The sequence below is a fragment of the Berghia stephanieae genome, chromosome 4 (assembly GCF_034508935.2).
Source record: "Berghia stephanieae isolate SIO BIC M18660-M18661 chromosome 4, UCSD_Bste_1.3, whole genome shotgun sequence".
NCBI classification, from domain to species: Eukaryota; Metazoa; Mollusca; class Gastropoda; order Nudibranchia; family Aeolidiidae; genus Berghia; species Berghia stephanieae.
The window spans coordinates 31,765,781-31,787,107 of record NC_088363.1 but is presented as its reverse complement, the minus strand read 5'-3'; the positions used below and the strand labels follow the sequence as shown (position 1 = coordinate 31,787,107).

Genomic DNA, 21,327 nt, shown 5'->3' with positions numbered 1-21,327 from the left:
AGCTTATACATGAAATATTACCGTTTTTATTTATTTATTTTTTTTTTTTTTTGTTATTAGCTGCAAAAGGATTCTGACCCTTAAATTTTGTTCCTTTTTTAAGCTGTTATATTCATTTTTCTACATTACGTTTTGTTTTAAATGTTTCATCACAATGTTATTCTGTGTTCAATAATAATCTAGAATTACTTGTCTTCGATTATGATATCGTCATTGCATTGTTTACAGACCAGTCAACATCTCACTATGCCAACATTCTGTACAGTAGATAGAGGTTCTAATTTTAGCCAGGGTCACTTTACCTCAATGCAGTGATATACATTATAATATCTAGATGCAAAATATCCATTTCACAACACATGAGTAGGCGGCAGGATAAAAAGCCAACACCCACAACATTCTTGGCAAAGCCATGTTTTAGCTGCTGGTAATTAAACTTCCTTTGTAAACAAGATATCATGACAGACAGAAAAAAATGAAGACAATTCCGAGGAGCTGACGCGATCGCAAGATAGAAACAAAGTAAACAAACAACAAAGACAAAAACAAACTAAAATTAAAGTGCAAAGAAAAAAAAAACCCACCAAAACAAATACTAAAATGAAAAAAAAAATACAAACAAAATTTAAAAAAAAACAACAAAACAACAATAACCCTCCTCCCGCCAAAACAACAACAAACAAAATCGATCCCCTCTCCCCCTAAATAAAAGAATACAAACAGCAATAACATAATCCACTTAACGTGCTCAAAGCGCTTTACAAGGGGTCCCTTGTAGGACATGTAGGACGTGATATGACGCCTGTTGGGCGATATTAGAGAGAGAGAGACAACGCTGTTAACGCCCAGGAACTCATTTAAACCTGAGTACGGTGAAGGAATGAGAGTAAAGAGTATTTTCCAAGGACTCAACTATGCGCAGAGCGAGGCTAGAACCCAGGACCTTCCCATCCTAAAGCGAGTGCCATACCACTAGACCACATAGCCGCACAGAGTCCGGCAGTTAACTGGTTAAAAGTAAGAGAAAGAGAGAGTGAACATGATAGCGTGGCAACGTTACTCAGCGGTGCGGTCATTGCTTCGTACTTGAAAGGTACCGAGTTCGATCACACATCCGCTGCGCTGTGTGGAGGAAAGCAAATCAACTCGCCCTAGCTCAATTTGCGGCGCTGCATTGCGGCTGACGCCTGGGTTATTCCAGTCTTCTCTTGGAATAGATCCTGGAGACAAATTTCCCATGTATAAAGGGAATTTTATGTTATTTATTTTACTTTATTTTATTTATTTATATATCTGCTTACAGGCGGTTAGTTTTATGTGGATCTCGGGTTTGACTTTCATCACCCAAAATAAAAAAAAATAAAACAAAAATATTCGGCTATGTGATCTAATGGTATGATATTCACCGTCGGATCAGAAGGTCCAGGGTTCGAGTCACGCTCCGAGCGGGGCATCGTTGAGACCTTGGAAAAGGCTCCTTACTCATATTCTCTCCCAGGACTCAGGTTGATAATAAGTACCTGCCGTTTACAGAGTTGTCTCTGTCTGATAAAAGAAATGGCAATGTCGCCCAATAGGCGTCATGTCTCGTATTACATGTTGAGTGTCGCTGCTGCTGGCTAGGGACCCCTTGTAAAGCGCTCTGAACACGTTTAGTGATATTGCGTTATATAAAAGCTTACGGTTTTTAAAAATGTCTTCTGACACTTCTCTATTCTCTCTAGTTCTTATAATCTATCTTTATTGGAAAAAAAGGTGTCAGGTAATAAGCTTGACGAAAGAAGGGGCACAATGACATAGATAAGTTTATTGTTATAATAATACAACATGGAGATGAGACGTGAGTGAGTAATTGCTTTCCTGATTGAAACACGCTTTCATAACATTATCATGATTGAAATAAAAAAGGACAATTGTTTATCATGGAAAGATTTCAGATACAACAAATTAACCAGTTAACTGCCGTTCTCTAGAAAGCAGCGTATTTTAAAAATTTGGCTAGAAAACTGGTCCTTCAAAAATGGATCGATTTAATTGACTCTCATCTTGACAAAAACTTTCAAATCGGAGACTACGCGAGGTCCTGGGTTTGAGAATTTTTGTCAAGATGAGGATCGTTTAAATCGATCCATATTTGAAGGACGAGTTTTTTCTGACCAAATAAATTTTTAAATACTCGGCGTTCTGAAGAACGAAGTTAACTGGTTATCTTTGGCGACGAAAGATGAGAACAAAATTGATATGACATAATTTGTTTTCCAATTATCCAATTAGAGGATTACACTTATGTAATAACATTATTATCTCAAGACAAATCGATAAAATAAACAGATTTACAAAAAATTGTGAGCTGAAAATGCAATTTGTCTACCAATCTATTTGCCAAGATAAATCGTTTTAACGTGTTTTGATTTTGGCACCGGCGTTGATGATCAAACGATATGGTTGTATATCGTCTTGTAAAAAGTAAAGCAATCCTTCAAAGCCATAAGGCCAATGGAATCGGATTCTATCACAGTTTCTATAACGTCAAACAGATCGGGCAATAAGATCGGGCAAAAGCAATTATTTGCTACCGTTTGAACAGGTCGCTATCACTTTCCGCTAGATCTAGTGGACAAAGCTACCCAATCACAGTTTGGTGAACAGTTGGTCAAAAAAAATAAAAAAATCAGGACTTCTCCCGTAATCACTCCCGATCCCTTTGAGCCAGAATCGAGTGAATGGATAAAATAGGACATGGACGGGAACGAATAATTCGATACTGCCAGTATGTTAAAAACAAAAAGGTGCCTTACTGCCACCTTGTACGATATGAAATGAAAAAGTTGGTTTCTTACATTAAAAATGATGGAAAGCATTGAATTTGGTGGACTCATAAAAAAGCGCTTTATTAGTAAAGTATGCTTTTTATTAATTTCCTATAGATTTTGTTAGTCAGAAACTTTTTTAAAAAATTAAGCGATAACAAATAAAAATGTCCAACCCCCTCACATGCCTGTGAGGTCTAGTCACAGTTGGCAGTAACATTGTCACGTGATCTCACACAAACAAACAAAAACAAACCAAACAAACAACGCTTGAACTGGTATAGCCCGACGACATTTCGCGCCAAACTTTTGACATGGAAATTCCAAACGAAATGTCAAGACAACAATGAGATTGCTTGGGAGATATTCTTATTGAGCTTTTATATAGCGCAATATCAACTAAACGTGCTCAAAGCGCTTTACAAGGGACCCCTGGCCTACAGCAACATTTAGCATGTAGGACGGGACATGACGCCTGTTAGGCGATATTACAATTTTTTCGGATAGAGACAACGCTGTTAACGGCCAGGTACTCATTTTACACCTGAGTACGGTGAGAGAATGTGAGTGATGAGCCTTCTCCAAGGACTCAACTATGCGCCAGGTGAGGCTCGAACACAGGACCTTCCGATCCGAAAGCGAGTGTCATTCCACTAGACCACATGGCCGCTTATTGTAGATGGAGAAGTTCAAATATATATTCTGCCAATAATAATCTTCTACTTCAAATTTAAACACAACAAACAAAAACAAATCAACAACCAAAAGGAACAAGTAGTCATTCAAAGCCATTAGGCCCATGAAGCCTGAGTTTATCCCGGTTTCTATAGCGTGAAAAGGACAATAGCAATTGCTTGCTGCCCTTTTGATAATCGATCGCAAATTGCCTTCCGCCAGATCTACCCCCTCGTGGATCTTTACCTTGCAGTTGGTGAGGGGGCTTGAGGCACACGGGAGGGCAAAGGTGTAAATCCCGGTCGACCGTCACGAGACCATCCCGGGTATCGAGCCAACGAGCCACATGAGCTGCTCGCCCCGGTGTGTGACTAAATTTGATCCAAACCCGGTGCCCGAATAGCAGCCCTATCCCGGGCGCCACACTATTGTCCTTATGTCGAGTCCCAATCAGTCCCGTCAATGGCGAAGCGGTCTGCGCCTAGCCAAATAATACCGCGTTCGTGTCGCCAGGGTCGTCGGCACGTCCGAGAAAAAAGCAAACGTCCCATGCATCAATCGATTCGCGGCCTGCCGATCGGAAAATGCGACGGCGGGGATGGCGAGCTGACGCGTATCTTGTCCCTGAGCGTCGAGAGCCAGCGTATGGCAAAAAATGAGCTTTTATCAAAGCTATTGGCCGTTCATTGCGTAGATATCCTCCTTTTACAGGAGACCCACCTTTATTCAGGCGCGCAATCTTCCCGATTCCAGATCCCAGGCTATACGGTGGTCCAACGCGAGGACACTTTGAGGCTCAAAGGAGGGGTTAGCGTTTACGCTAAAGAGCCATCGAAGGTAAGGGTCATTGAGAGCGTAACGGACAGCAATGGGGTGAACCGAATTTCCGTGGAAGTAGGTGGACTGTGTTTGCATAATATTTACAAACCACCTAGAGCGACTTGGACTACACCACCGGTACCGGTGGTCAGCCATCCTTCCATCTGTCTGGAAGATTTTAATAGCCACCATCACGAATGGGGCTACCGAGACTGCAACGAGGCAGGAAGACAACTCCGCTCATGGATGGACTGTAATGATCTACACCTAGTGTACGATCCTACAGCCAAGGGTACCTTCCGGGGTACCCGCCATAAGAAGGAGTATACTCCAGACCTCACCCTCGTAACGAAAGGCGCGAACGGTGAACTGTTGCAGGTGAAGCGGACAGTCCTCGGGGACTTTCCGCATAGCCAGCACAGGCCGGTTCTTGTCACAGCTGGGGTGACAATACCGAGGGTGCAGTCTCTCCCACTTTGCAGATGGAATTTCAGGAAGGCTGACTGGGAGGAATTCAGTTCCTATATCGAGCAGGTCTGCCCTGCCATTCCTCCCAAGTCCAAGAATATAACCAGATTTAGTAGGCTACTGGTTAAGAGCGCTCAACGCTCTATTCCACGGGGCAAACGGAAATTCTACACCCCTTGCTGGACAGCAGAGTCGGAAGAGCTGTACCGAGAGTACCAGCAGACCCAGTCCCAGGACACAGCCGATAGACTACTCCAGTCTCTGGCAGAGGGAAGGAAGCAACGGTGGCAGGAGACCGTGGAAAGTCTCGACTTTACACACTCCAGCCGCCACGCTTGGCGTTTGATAAAGAAATTGGACCCAGATCGGAATTTCGCGAAGGCTGCACCGGAATGCGAGGCAGACACAATTGCCAAGAATATTAAGAACCGTAGCAAGCGGGTCCCTAATCAGGCTTTTGAGCGCGGTGTCCGCAAGGCGTACCGTACGATTTTGGACTCGCTACCTGCGGAGGAGTCGGACTGGACGGCCCCGTTCAGTCCCCGAGAAGTGGGTGCAGCCATTAGCGAAGTGAAGACCGGCAAAGCAGCTGGGATAGATGGTGTATATCCCGATATGGTGACGCATCTGGGCCCCAGGGCACGGGCCTGGCTAGCAGAGACAATGTCTGACATCCTTGCAAACGGAAAGCTTCCACAAGTGTGGAAGCATGCGAAGATAGTTGCCATCCTGAAGCCAGGGAAGCCGGCGAAGGAGGCAGACAGTTACAGACCCATATCGCTGCTGAGCTGTCTTTACAAATTGTTGGAGCGTGTTCTATTAAACCGATGGGGGCCGGTCCTAGACGCTGCCCTGCCACCTGAGCAGGCAGGCTTCAGGGAAGGGAGGTGCACCACGGAGCAGGTCATTGCCCTTACAGAGCATATTGAGCACGGGTTCGAGAGAAAACAGCAAACAGTCGTGCTGTGTTTATAGACCTATCAGCGGCGTACGATACGGTCTGGTGCGATGGGTTAATGCTCAAACTTGCAAAAATCATAAGGTGCAAAAAGACCTTGAAGTTGTTCTCTTCGATCTTAGGGGAAAGGCAATTCCACGTCGCGCTGGGAGACGTCACGAGCAAAGTTAGGAAATTGAAGAATGGGGTCCCTCAGGGGTCGGTACTTGCGCCAATGTTGTTTAACGTTTACATTAGCGATATGCCGAACACTTCCTCCCTGAGGCTGGGATACGCAGACGACTGGCACTCGTTACTCAGAGTAAAGTGTGGACCCGTCTCGAGAGCGTACTCAGCGAGGACGTCACCAGACTCAAATCCTACTTCGACAAGTGGTACCTGAAGATGAACACTTCAAAAACCGTGGCCACTGCATTTCACTTATGCAGTGGTTGGCACACCCGTAAACTGAATGTCCTAGTCGGGGACCAGCCACTCCCATATGAGCCGCGTCCAAAATACCTAGGGGTGACGCTGGATCGCAGTCTTACCTATCGGGTTCATCTCGAAGGGGTTGCCCGGAAGATAGAGAAGCGGAATAGTCTTCTGAGGAAGCTGGCGGGATCGACTTGGGGCGCTAGCCAAGCGCTCCTGAGAACATCCGCCCTGGCACTATGCTATTCCACCGCGGAGTATTGCGCTCCAGTGTGGGGTAGAAGCAGAAACGTTGAGAAGGTGGATGTAAAACTTCGCAAGTCGATGCACATAGTGTCGGGAACGCTAGCAACAACCCCTAGAGAATGGGGCCCGGTAATGGCAGCGATCCAGCCCCCCGATGTCCGGAGGGAGACCATTACGGGAAACTGGCTGAGTAAGATCAAAGAGAGAGGGAATGGGGATACCCCTCTCATGCGCATAATGAACGGTGCCCCCGTTTCGAGCCGAAATAAGTCCCGGCAACCCTTGTACGCAGAATCCCTGACTACGGACAGAGCTGCACATACGAGATGGAAGTCGGTTTGGACGAATTCAATCCCTCGTGGGGGCGGGGACCTACACTCCTCTAAGCTTGGTGAGAAGTTGCCAGGCTTTGATACCAGTAAGAGGAGACACTGGGTAGCTGCGAATCGGCTTCGGTCGAGGAGCTGCCTAACGGCCGGTGCGTTACATCAGTGGGGTCTAACTTCCTGTCCTTTATGTCCACGCTGTGGGCAAGAACCCGAAACGGAAGAGCATCTAGTCGAAAGGTGTGTTGTGACGATGCTACCAGGCGGGTTCGCGACGGTGCACGAATGCGGACCGGACTTTGCTGATTGGGTCGATCGTCATAACATAATAGTGTGAACCATAAGAAGCAGCTGCTGCCAGATCTAATAAATCCAGCTACTCAATCACCAATGTGTGGACGATAGCGGGAGGTGGGGGAGGGAGAGGAGGTATGTCATCAATTTCAAACGTAACCAACTGCGTCAATTTGGTATTATGCCGGAATGGGTTATGGGAAGAAAGTTTCGCATACATATAATACGTAGATCTAATAGATGATTATTTTCCAACTAAACCTTCTTGTTCATGTACTTCACACTTCACATTGCTTGCGTCTGACGCCAAACTGCAGTAGGCTGGATACTTTGTATATTGGGAAAAAAAACATGACAGAAAGGTTATCGATTTACTTATTAAAAAGCATAACAAACTCGTTCACTTTTAGATAGAATTGAAAATACTTTGAATATACTAGCATCCCACCAAAAGGGTAGCGAGAAATTGCAACTGCTCATTTAACAATGCAGAAAACAGGATAAAGTCTAGCTCGATAGGATTAGATTTTACTTTAACTATAAAGGACGACCTATTAGTCTTACCTAATAAATACTAGTTTTGATACAATCTATGGCTAGCGACTGGAGTCTAAATCTGGTGAAACTTGGATTGTTTCACAGATAAAGTTTTATGCGGCATGCACTTATTTGCAGGTCTGATTACCAACATTGTTATGGACTAATCGTTGTTATGGAAATTCTGTCAAACCAACGCAAAATATTGTCCATGACTGACTGACTTGACTTAGATGCCTTTCGCGTCTCGACCGAAAGATCGGGTCGCCTTGGCTGTTTCCAGTATTTCCTGTGTGAGGTGTCTCCAATATTGCCGGTCCTCTGCTAGGGTTCTCAGATTTTCAAGGTCCCCTGCCGTTATGAGACTAATGCTTTGTCCAAGAGTTGTGAGGTTTTTGTTTAGGATCACAGGGAGTGTTGTGATCGGTCTTCCTCTGAAAAGGTTCCCGTGTTTTTGGAAATATCCCGACATGGCTTGGTTAGCTGGTATGTTTTTGTCCCTGCGTAGTATGTGACCGAAAAGTTGCCATCGTTGTTGTAAAATGTCAAGGGAGATTGGTCTTTCTTTTGTGATCTTATAGAGTGATTCATTTGAGATCTTTTTTGGGTATTTGATGTCCAGTACCCTTCTTAGCTGTGTGCGATGGAAGGCATCCAGATGTTCTTCTTCGGATTTTGTCAACGCCCAAGTGCCGCAGTTATACAGAAGTACCGGTTTTTACAAGAGCACGGTACAGTTTCAGTTTGGTTTTTCTCTTTATTTTGTCACCTCTAATCCATACATTGGTGAGTTTACTGAGTGCGGCGTTTGATAGCTGTTTTCTTCTTTGTACATCCTCGGTGTCTCCAATTAGTGAGCCGACTTTCTTTGTTCTTTTCCATTCCTCTTTGTTCCTCGATATTGTTGTAAATTCGGTTTTATTGGCATTGACTTGGAGGTTATATTTCATGAGGGTATTTTGTATGATGTCTATATTTGCTGGTGTTGATCCAATAAAATCTACATCATCTGCATAGGCGATTTCTCTAGGGATTGCATTCTCAATATGAGTCGTTGGTTTTGGAATGACTTTTCGAACTTCTTTCAGAGCGTGTTCTAAGTATATTGTGAACAGAATCGGGCTCAGACTATCTCCTTGGGGGGTCCCGATGTTACTTTCGAACTGCGTCTGTTTTGTGGCCCCGTATATCCTTGGTTGTATCTTTGTGTTGCTGAGGAGAAATCGGATTATTCGGAGCTCGTCTTCGTCTTCTATGTCTGTTAATATCTCCAAAAGTTTTCCTCTGTCGATCGTATCAAAGGCTGCGGACATATCGATTCCGGTTATTGTTATGGATATGTTTTCTTTGAGTGCCTTTGCTGCCAACCATTTATGTGTCCATACAACGTCCGATGTGCTTCGGTCTTGGCGAAACCCGCTTTGTCCATGACAGTGTTAAATCAAGCTTATAATTGTATTCGGCAACCATTCCTGCAAAACATGTGCACATTGCTTCTACACAATCAATATGCTCGACTAAACATTATTCCATCAAAACTATCGTAATTATTGTGGCATTTAAACTCAATCGTCAACGATTCATTTCAAAACCAATTAATTCACAAAAATGAGACGTTAAGATAACTTTAATGTACATCAAAAGATTTAAGAAGATCGCTGAAGTAGGACTAAGACATTTCTGATGTTTGATCATCCACTAGACTTGCACGAAAAGAAGGTTTCAAATTAATTACGCCAGATAGGTTGGTGATCCGTTCAAAAAAAAATAAAATTCACTAGACTCTACATGCGTCACACATCCAATACTGGGACGTTGAAGTAATTTAAATGTACATCAGTGGATTTCTTAAGATCAATGAAGAAGACTAAGGGCTAACCCACACCGGTACTGCCGTCCTCTGCCGTCTTCCGGATAAAGACGTCGGGCACAGACAAAACATTAAGAATAAAGAGAAGAGCCACTAGATCTACCCAAACCAAGCACCCGACATCCTCTGCCGTTTTTTTTTTTTTTGTTTTTTTTTTGGAGCTTGGTATGGATAGGTCTAGCGGCTCTTCTCTTTATTCTTAGTATTTTGTCCGTGCCCAGCTTTATCCGGAAGACGGCAGAGGACAGCTAGACCTACAGGTGTGGGTTACTCCCCTTACAGGTATTCGTAAGTATCCGGGTTTTTTAAGTCGCGGGTCGAGTATTTCGAAGGTAATATTTATTAATATTATTTGAATCTTAAGATAAATGAGTTTGTGCCAACGTGAGAAAAAAGTATTTTAGCAGTGCCCAGCACCACGATGAGAAGTCTGTCTCTAATTGAACAACGAGTTTGTCCAAATACTGTTGTATTCGACCAACCAAGTAGGTCAAGGACGACCTAGATCAAATAACGACTTCTTATCTAAGTCAGTTCGTAAACTTAGATCACTGACGGTACGGTCAATCAGCGAGATTAAATAAATGTGTCAGTGCATGACATAATCAATCGGAAGGTGAAAATTTTGGATTTGCATTTTTTGCATTTTCTGAAAGAATAATATGCTTCCATAATATGCTCCCCAGAGCATTTTAATCTTTATTTGAAGTAAACCGGGTGATTTTTCATGAAGCTATGGTCAGATGTATGGGAAATATATCCAGCAACTTTTCTCAAATTTCATTCTTTTTCAACTTGACAAGCTGTAAAAAATATTTAGAAGTGAAGTTAAGATTTGATATTTCCCGAAGATGTACAAAAAGGGTTGATTTAGTCATTTATGACAAGAATTCATTTTTGATAAAAATTGACCTTCTAACTAAACATTGCAATATCTCAGTTCAAACCTTTTTACAATCCAACTGATTATGTCACTTACTGTAACAAATATCTAATGGTTGAATGTTGATTGATGTCGTAATAAGCCAATGACCAGTTAAAATACCATGACGATCGAAGGTACACACATTGTATTTGAGGACGATACATAACACCGCTGTGTTTTTTTGGGGAAAAAAATAATATTTTAAAAATGTTGCCCATAAAACTCGTCCTTGAAATATCGATAGATTAAAATTATGACCCTCACATCGTCAAAAACTCAAAAATTCTCAAACCTGGGAATTAAAGTAGGTTCCAAGTTTTTGAGAGTTTTTGACGAGATGAGAGGGTCATTCTAATCGAGGATATTTGAAGGACGAGTTTTCTGGCCAAAATATTTAAAATATGATTTTTCAGAGTTCAGTAGGACACTGATGGATAAATAAAAAAAGGTAATAAATATATATGAATGTGTTATGTCGTTTTCATGGTATATCAAATTTTCAGAATTTCGTTCATCCCAACATAATACGAATTGTGGCGAATGGTCAAAAACATTCTGGCTAAATTATTTTTACAAATTCTCTTTTGTCAGAGAGTACGCACAGTACATAAGAATACACAAGGCGGGCAGGGTTGCTTGGTGGAGAATGCAAGCAATGCGAAACGTGACAGACGACAAAACCACACTTACTCTAGTATTACACTTGGAATATTTATGCTATAAAGTCTCTGTCAGTCAAACAAAACCATAAGAATTACAAAAGTATTAGGTTTCAAATTCCTTTATTCTTCCGAACACTCTGAAAAAGAAATTCAACACTATTTTTTTGTTGTAAATTTTTGGCCAGAAAACTTGCCCTTCAATTATCGATCGATTAAAATGACCCATATCTTATCAAATGCTCTCAACCTGGAAATTGGCGGAAGATTTCGAGGAAGTCTCAGGTTTGAGAGTTTTCGACAAGATGAGGTTCATTTTAATCCATTGATATCTGAAGGACTTGTTCTCTGGCCAAAATGTCTAAAACGTATTTTTTATTTCAGTGTAAGGCAGTATTGTCATGAACGATGATGTGAAGCCAGGCAAAAATATACGATGAAACACGAGATGTGATGGGGTTTTAGCTTTGTGCATCTTCAAAGCAATATAAATGACTACAGTAATGAAATTGAGTACTTGAAGTTGACAAATATGACAACTTGTCCAAAGTTTAGAGTTATAAATAATTTTAATTGGAAAACTAAATTCTGGTATGGATGTTTCTCAAAACCGAGCAGTTTTATGTCTTTGAACTTAGCATTGTATTTCTTTTTAATGACTCATTGTTTGTGTCGTCCAAATTGACGTGCTCCAAGGCCGACTATATAGGAACTATATAGACGGCCTTGCGTGCTCTCATTTACAAATCTCATAACCCAAAATATGGATGGGTGAAACTTGTGCGGAAATTAAAGTTAACACTAAAATGATAATCTGACCCCCCCCCCCCCTTCTCCCCCAAATAAAAAGAAGAAAATGTTGAAACTGTATTCAAACTTCAAACGTACTAACAGATTATTGCAGACGGCAAATCAGCTGCCTTTATAAAATCTATAGAAGGAGCCAAAATATTAAGTGAAAATATTCTGCAATCGTTGAATAATCTTTTTTATTCAATGGGTTAACATTTTTATTCAACCATTACGTTTTTACACAGAAATGATAGTATTTTCTATATTTAGGGTAGACCAATTATAATTACCTTCCTTGAGGCAACAGATTAACTTTATCCAAATCTAATAGTTCTTAGAAACACCACAATCGATTCAAATTTTGGAAACAAGATAGAGACTATTTGGACATCTCTTAATGAGAGACAAGCATATTCCAGCTATAAGTCAAGTAAGTCAATAGTTTTTAGTTTAAATTCAATTTTCAGCATTAAAGTAAAGTAAGACTGTTTTGAGGCGATGTATCATAAATTGTTATGATCTCGTTGCTGTTAAATATTCTCAATCAATTCAACGTAAAACATAAGTCCAATACAACAATTAAATAAGGCCTCTATTTCCGTTCGGCTGTGAGTTTTATATGTGGGTCCAAATATATATAAAAAAGAATAGATCCTGTTAAGGAGCAAAATCAATAATTATCACAGCTCACAACCAAGTGTTAATAAGTCACTATCAATGTACAGCATATCTTGTCTTAATCATTTCTATATTGTTTTATACTCCGGCCTCGACACTTGAAATGGGCCAGCCCTTGTTGTTTCTAAGCCCGTTTTTAATTGACGGGGATGTGGGGGGGGGGGGGGGGTTAATAAGGCACTCTCAATGTAAACATATCTTGTCTTAATCATTTCTATATTGTTCCGTTTTAAAATAATTCTTAGGTATTTTTGTTTCTATTAATACTTTAGACATTCCAAAATGTATACCACGACTTGTACGACGTGCTATTCCATCCATACTTTTATCACTTTCATCTAACATCCATAACTCATTTCCATACCGTAATTTATACAATTATTCTGTATTTAGATATTGGTAACCTTGGTACAGAAGGCACCGCAACTTGACTGGGGACATATGATTATGTATATATTGCTTTTGTGGTATAGTGGCATAACAATTGGCTTATTAGCTGCAGGATCTGAGTTTGAGTCCAGCTGTCAGCGGCGTAAAGTTGAATCCTTGAAACGAGCTCTTTACTCAGTTGTAATTCTAATTCTAATAACAAGGTGGTTAAAAGTTTTCTCTCTCTCTCTCTCTCTCTCTCTCTCTCTCTCTCTCTCTCTCTCTCTCTCTCTCTCCCTCTCTCTCGAAAAACATATAAAAGCGCCGCAGAGGACTCAAGTCTCGTCCTACATGTTTTGTCTTACTGTTGGTTTGAAATTCCTGGTAATGCGCTCTGAGCACATTAAAGAAATGTTGATGTATTTTAAAAACTTACCCGTTTTACTGGTTCACTGATGATATATTATTGTTTTACAAAGCTCATAGGGCATGGCGATTATCTTCAGTCCGAAATATCACAATTAATTGGCAAATAGTCAGTTTTAATTATTCGTACATCACTCATCCCTTTAATCCTAAATAAAACAAAACATTAAACCCCCCCACCCCCCCAAAAAAACAAAAACAAAACCCAAAACAATATCGGTCACCAAATCGTAAATTATTTGTAATGGTCATAATTTATTTCACTGAGGACAATAGAAGGACACGAGTCGGGGGTCATCTCAGTCGATAAGAAATGATTTCTATTCATATTTATCTGGTTGTTTTGTTTGTTAGCTTTTTTTCGGGGGGAGGGGGGGGGGTTACTTTTTAATTATTTTTATTTGGGGGGGGGGGGGTATTATTATTTTTTGTTGTTTTTGTTTTTGTTTTTGTTTTGACTTTTAATATCAAGTATAGCAGCAGAGATCCCATGAGGTATGATCCACACTATTTTGGCTGTCCTCGAATTTCACACCACAGTTTTGTGTTGAGGACACACGACGATATGGGGATAATATTGCTGGGAAACCATTGGTGATTTATGTCTTTTGGTAAGGGATCGGGTTTAGAGATTTAATGCCAGGTTATCACCTCCACCCCTTCGTCCACTCCCCCTCCCTCCCCCACGTCCCCGTCAATTAAAAAAGGTTTTAAAAACAAGGGCTAGCCCGTTTCAAATGTCGAGGCCGGAGTATCCAGCGTTTGATGCCAGTTGGTTTTGGGTTACACAGCGATCATTATTTATTTGCATGTCAATCTGGTTGTGTGTATGAGTGTGTGTCTCTGTGTGTGTGTGTGTGTGTGAGAGAGAGAGAGAGAGAGAGAGAGAGAGAGAGAGAGAGAGAGAGAGACCGAAGGGAGGGGAGGTTTCAGATAAATTGTTGTCATATAAACAAATATACACTAAAATGTCGTTTTTTAAAAATTGATTTTTGTATCCTTGGGGATGGAGTGAAATTGTTTTCCAACTATTCATAATGGTACTGATGATGATGGTGATGGTGATGATGATGATGATGATGATGACGATGATGATAATGTTACCTCTGCTGGTGAAGACAAAGATAACGAGGATTTATAAACACCATTGCTGGCTTAAAGGTGTTGCACAACGGCTTAGCCCATCTAATTCAAATTCAACTCATCTTCAAATATATACAACTCAAATTTTTAAAGGCAGTCTCGACGAATTTTAATTTCCAACAAATGGAACAAGAACAATTTAAAATCTTTTGCTGCACAGGTGGCCTATAAGCGACCACACACAGCCTTAACGTGTTATACGTGAATGACCGTTGCAAAACGGTATTATATTGAGTCCGGATGAGCTAGTCTTCAGAAATTATAATCTAAAATTATAATAACCAATCAGATGCAGTACTACCTAAATCCTAGCAAGTCGAATTCCAGCATGTTCTGCATGCAATACAGCACGCTGGAGATGTTTGGCTGAATTCTATCTATATTATAATAAGCCATTACTTCCTATGAACATCGGATTTGGCACGCCTTTTAGCTTTTCCAGAGAGCGCGCTAGAATCCAACAAGTACTAGATATACACGAATTCTTAATTTATTCGCACTTTAAAATTTTATATCTATTGTTATCAATTAATCAGAAAACCCTGAGTCAAGTTAAATATCTATTGTTATCAAATATTCAGAAAATCCTGAGCCATGTTAAATATTTTTTCAATACATTATGCAAATCAAACTTTTCGCATCTAAATCACCCAAGCATAATATTACCGATTTGAGGTGACGGATCATATATTTCAGAAGAAAAAACCCATTAATTGAAAATCTAAAAATTCGTAATTTTTAGGAGACAAAAATTGTAGTCGCCATATTTAACTTTACATATCAACAAATTACTCTCAAAAGCATTAAATAACACTTCAAAATCCCAAAAATCACTCTGGCATGAACTTTCATTTTCAATAAGTTTTAATGACTTAGAAATGTTCATGAACTTTTGAAATACTGGAGTTAAAATTTCGTAACTCTATGAATTTTTCGTTGTACTAGGTAGGTCTGCCATTGCTACTTTTTATATTTCCACAATTTCACAAACAATTAAGTTCAAAGTCCCCGTTTATAATAAAATTTGCCACAATTTATTTTTAAAATCTTGAGCTAAACTGGGCATCGAAAAGATAACAGATCTCATCATACTACATTAATTCTCTAACAATGTTTATGAGTTTCTGCAAACACATCTGGTGGATATATCGTTTATCATTAATACTCAGACAATCCATTAATACCACTATAAGCGTGAGAAACATTATCGAAGATGCACAGTAAGATTTAAAAAGAAACATAAATTTGAAAAAAAAATATTCATCAAATAAATGAATCATCATCATCATCATCATCATCATCATCATCATCATCATCATCATCATCATCATCATCATCATCATCATCATCAAGTGGTGCCGGATCTGAGGCCGATATTGGCGATCTTGGCTCTCCATCCTCCCACCTGATTCTCCGATAGTCTCAGAAAGTCGATGTTTATCTCCACTATCTCTCTTTTTAGTTATTCATTTTTATTTACTTTATTTTATTATTATTATTATTATTATTATTATTATTATTATTATTATTATTATTATTATTATTATTATTATTATTATTATTATTATTATTATTATTATTATTATTATTATTATTTAAGTTCTATATATTTATTTATTTATATATTTATTATCTATTTCATTACTTATTTATGTATTTATTTATTTATTTATTTATATATTTTATTTTCTTATCTATCTATTTATTTATTTATCTATTTATCTATTGTTATATTTTTATCTATGCACATTTATTTATTTATCAATTTAAAAACTCATTTTTACTAAGCCTAAATTAACAATCAGCTTTATGCATCAGGTTCAACCCGACACAATACCATTTTTCTAAATGGTATAATGTCAGAATGAAAAGTGACACGAAAAGAGAATTTTGAAATAAAATACGAGAAATAAGAACTTCGAGTGTTTCGCAAAGCAAGAAATGGTATTTACTCTCCACCATAGCAAGGAAAAATTTACCCCAAGCTTCATGTTTGAGGCTATAAATTGAATTTTCAGCACCTTGTAGACATTTTGACATAATACCGTTTTGAGATGGTGGTTCACATTTGGCAGCTGCCTCTCAATAAAAAAACTCCAGCTACCTCTCAGATGAAATTAAAAAAACCAACAGCTACCTCTCATTAAAAAAAATCCCAGCTACCTCCTATTAAAAAACGCCAGCTACCTCTCACTTTAAAAAAACCCCAGCTACTTCTCATTGAAAAAACAACTACCTTTTTAAAAAACCAAAAAAACCCAGCTACATCTCATTAACAAAAAACCCTAGCTACCTCTCATTAAAAAAAAAAGCTACCTCTCATATAAAAAAGCCCAGGTACCTCGAATTAATCAAACCCCCTGCTTCCTCTCATTTTAATACAACAGCTACCTCTCATTAAAAAAAAACAAAAACAACAGCTACCTCTCATTAAAAAAAAAAAAACAACAGCTACCTCTCACTAAAAAAAAACCCAGCTACGTCTCATTAAAAAACCCCAGCTAGCTCTAATTAAAAAAAAAAAACAAAAAAAAACAAAAAAAAAAAAAAAGCCCAGCTACCTCTCATATTAAAAAAACCCAAACAACTACCTTTCATTTAAGCAAAGAATCCAGATACTTCTCATTAAAAAAAACCCCAAACAAATAAGTTATCTACGTTATATAATATATACACAGATTCATACAAAACAAGAAAATTTAGCATTACGTCACAGAAATTGGCAGGTTCTTGAGATGATAGCTGTTGCAATCGTTGTCTCTCCTCTCGTCAAAATCTCAACAAACCATTAAGTCAGTTTGATTAATCAGGTGTGTTAGCTCTTTCCACACTGTTCAAGCGGTTCAACGTCAATACACTCTCCCAATTTTAGCAATAGACAGGATTGACAAATCATTTAAAATATAATTAAAAATCAAATAAATTAATGAAATAAGACAAATATCACAAGTTAAAGAAAATATCTTTAAAAATTCAGCTTTGTTATAACGCCTTAGCGGAGCCGGAGTTTATCCGGTTTCTATAGCGTGAAACGGACGATTGCTTGCTACCCTTTGGATAGGACGCTAGTCTATAGGGATTTTTTAGCTTTTTATATAGCGCAATATCCACTAAACGTTCAAAAAGCGCTTTACAGGGAATCCCTTTCCAACAGCAACATTTAACATTTAGGACGGGACATGATGCCTGGTAGGCGATATTTTGTTTTCGGACAGAGACAACGCTGTTAACGGCCAGGTAATCCTGTGTACGGTGAGAGAATGTGAGTAAAGAGCCTTGTCCAAGAGACAATTATGCGCCGAGCGAGGCTCGAACCCAGGAACTTCCGATCCGAAAGCGAGTGTCATACCACTAGACCACACAGCCGCACATATCGCAAAGTACTCTCCACCAAATCTAATAGACCCAGCTACCCAATCACTGCTGGGTGGACAGGGGGGTCAGAAAAAATCTCGACTGCACCAGGGATTGATCTCGGTCTCTTTGCGTGTGAAGCGAGTGCTCTACCAACTGATCTATCGGGACCACCCCCCCCCCATATATAACGCAATAATCACTAAATGTATTCAAAGCATATTACAGGGGACTGTCAAAACAACAGTATCACTGAGTATTAATGTCCATGGAGACACTTTTTTATTTGGAATTTGACTACGCGAAGTCCCAGGTTTGAGAGATTTTGTCAAGAAGAGGGCCATGTTAATCGATCAATAATTGAAGAACGAATTTCCCGGCCAAAATTTTAAATACGTGTCTATTCAGAGTACGGCATATTATATTGATAGTATGAAGTTGACGTCACTCGGGTCTTTGTTATTGCTTTTTGCCATCCACGTTTATGAGTAATTCTCATTGAACTGTATTAACCACGAGACTATAAACGTTCAAGGTTAAACAGAGTTTTGTGTGTTGGTCCGTTATACTTCCGGATTGCAATGTTGTGAGCTTCTTAGCCAAGCGCATACTATCTTTATCCTTTGCGTTTGATCGATTTTGTAGTCTTATCGTGATGTAGGATACTCAGCTCGTGATTGACCTGTAAATCCCGAGTTCGAGTCACGTTGCCAATGTTGGCGGAAGGGGGAGGGGGAGGGGGTTGAAGACTTATTTTTTACTCACAATTTGACGCCTTACTCAAGTATAAAATCAATACCTGACCGGTGACAGGGTTGACTATGCCTAATAAAAATTGCAATAGATAGTTCGAAGATGACGTCACTCAGGTATTTGTTATTGTTTTTTGCCATCCGCGTTTATGAGTAATGCTCACTGAACTGTATTAACCTGACTATAAACGTTCATGGATACACACAGTTGTGTGTGTTGGTCCATTATACTTCCGGATGGCAATGTTATGAGCTTCTTAGCCAAGCGCATACTATCTATAGTACCTTCCTAACAAGCAACGTGTTTCGTCTTTCGCGATAAGCTGATCGGCACTTCTTGTAAAGCGCTTTCAGCACGTTTCACTGGGTAATGCGCTATATTAAAAAAAAGGTCACAAATCACTTTAAAGGTTCACTTAGAAAATTTCGATAAACAAATCTAAGCATTTATAAACTTTACATTTTTATTTCAAGCAAGTTTGTCCGGATACATCTGGTCCCGAAATATGAAACACACAAAAAAAAAAAAAAAAAAAAAAAAAAACCAAAAAAACAAAACAAAACAAACAAAAAAACAATTAAAAAAAAACAAAAAAAAACCTACGAAACCAACAAAAACAAAACAATCCCTACACCCCAAACAAAAAACAAAAGCAAATAAACAACAACAAAAAAAAACAACAAAAAAACAAAACAAAAACAAACAAACAACCAAAATCTTAAAAAACAAAAATAAAGAGCAACAAACAAATAAATTTTTAAAAATAACACAAAAACGAGGCGCAACAAATTTATAATAAGCACGTGGCCAAGTTGTTTATTCCTGTCTCAGCCCAACACAAACCCCTCAGGTTTTAATGACAAACTCACACCTTTGATCCAACTTTACAGTAGGAACGAATTTTACATACGGTGGTAGCTATACCGTTTGAAAAAAAAATTGTAGGCAAAGGCGTATACACATATCAATACAAAATATAAATCAGCAACGGGTTGGCTTGCCTTCTAAATCAATGCTCGTTTATTGCATCATTAAATTTTAATTTCCAAGTCATACCCCACAAAATAGATATTAAAATAACAAATAACGAAAAGAAAGAAAGATTAATAATAATAAAAAAGAGAGAGAATAGATCCGTTATTCAAGCCAAATTTGTTTTATGTGTTAGTCCTGGGTGAACTCTCAATTTTCTCATCTGGTAAATCTTAATTGCTCCAATGTATATTTTTTTACACCTTAAAGTACAATCATTAGGACAAGTTTTTCTTTCTGGCCTGTTCAAAATACCACATTGAAAGACTAAACAAAACTATTTGGGTAAAGAAAATTGTAAATACGACAGACATGGGATTTGGAAGAAATGTACACTTCCGGCCTTTACAGAAATGAAACGGTGCTTAGTATCCGGCTATGATAGTAGTAGGTAGTATGTTTGGTGATTGTTTTGGTTTTCAACAAGACTTTGCTGTTTGTGTGCCAGGTTTATTAAGTTTAATTGGTATCCGCAGTAAAATTCGGAGGGGGGAAGGAGGTGGAGGAGGAGGAAGGGGAGGGGGGAAGAAGAAGAAGAAAAAGAAGAAGAAAAAGAAGAAGAAGAAGAAGAAGAAGAAGAAGAAGAAGAAGAAGAAGAAGAAGAAGAAGAAGAAGAAGAAGAAGAAGAACAACAACAACAACAACAACAACAACACACTGCCACCACCAAAAAGAACAAGAGGAGTAGGAGGAGGAGGAGGAGAAGAAGGAGGAGGAGGAGGAGAAGGGGAAGAAGAGTAGAAGGAGAAGGGGAAAAAAAAAGGAAACGAGAAGTAAAGTATGAAATCCTTACCGTATTGGCATCTGGGACCTTGGAATCCTGGAGGACAAGAGCAAGAACCGTATCCTCCATTGCACTGACCACCGTTGTAACAGCTACCAGTTTGACATAACCCTGGTGATAGAGAAGGTTTTACAGCAAAATATTATGAGGATAAACATTTCAAAGGAAACAAAAACAAATAAATTATAGCCAAAAATAAATTATAAAAAATTATTTTTAAATAGTAGCGAGTGTCTTATAATTTATTAATTAATTGTCTTTTATATAGTCTGTATATTTTTTGATTCTTCAAGTTAAAAATTACTTTATGTTTTGTATTTATTTTCGTCCACTTGTAGGTCTTAATTTTGTCTTTGTGTTAGGCTTACTTGTTATACTGGGGAGAAATAATAATTTAAAATAACTAAAATGATATACACCTAACCATTTCAGATATTAGGTTTAAGTTGATTTTTTTCGGGGGTTTTTTTCTTTAAAAAAAAAAAAAATTCTCCATTTGTATCATAAAACGTTTATGACATGTTATTGATCAATTAAACCCCCTACCCCTACGCCCCCCCCCCCCAACCACCAAAAATGTCTAATTTTATCAACCAAAAATTCTTTAAAGTCACGGTTTAAGAATATTTGCCAAGTTGGGAGTTGTCAGATTAAACAGTAAAGATAGGGGCAAATGTTTTCTGACTAAAAATGAAAAATAAAATAATGTGTTTAAGAGTAAGCAGAAATTAATACGAATCGTGGACACACAGACACACTCATACATGAGGGCACACAAATACATGCACACACAGATACACACACATACATAAATAGACACAAACACACGCACAAATAAACACCCACAAAATGACCATAATTAGGGACTGTTCCATCAAAGGAAATTGAGACGCATCCTGAAAATTCGATACTCCAGTCAAAATTACAAATAAATCCTTCCATAGAAAAAGTGACTATAGATAGTCTCATTCCTTTCTGTCTTTCTGTCTCTGTTT

At 38.9% G+C, this 21,327-nt stretch overlaps 1 protein-coding gene across 7 annotated transcripts in view; it reads right to left on the bottom strand.

Annotated features, from left to right (window-relative positions):
- The window catches only part of LOC144970419 (uncharacterized), a 310,164-nt gene that overhangs the window by 140,510 nt on the left and 148,327 nt on the right, over positions 1–21,327 (bottom strand). For all 7 annotated transcript variants that reach the window (XM_078910048.1, XM_078910046.1, XM_078910042.1 and 4 more), the window contains exon 5: positions 20,342–20,443. In XM_078910048.1, coding sequence (XP_078766174.1) covers positions 20,342–20,443 — 102 coding nt within the window. The remainder of the gene's footprint in view (positions 1–20,341; positions 20,444–21,327) is intronic.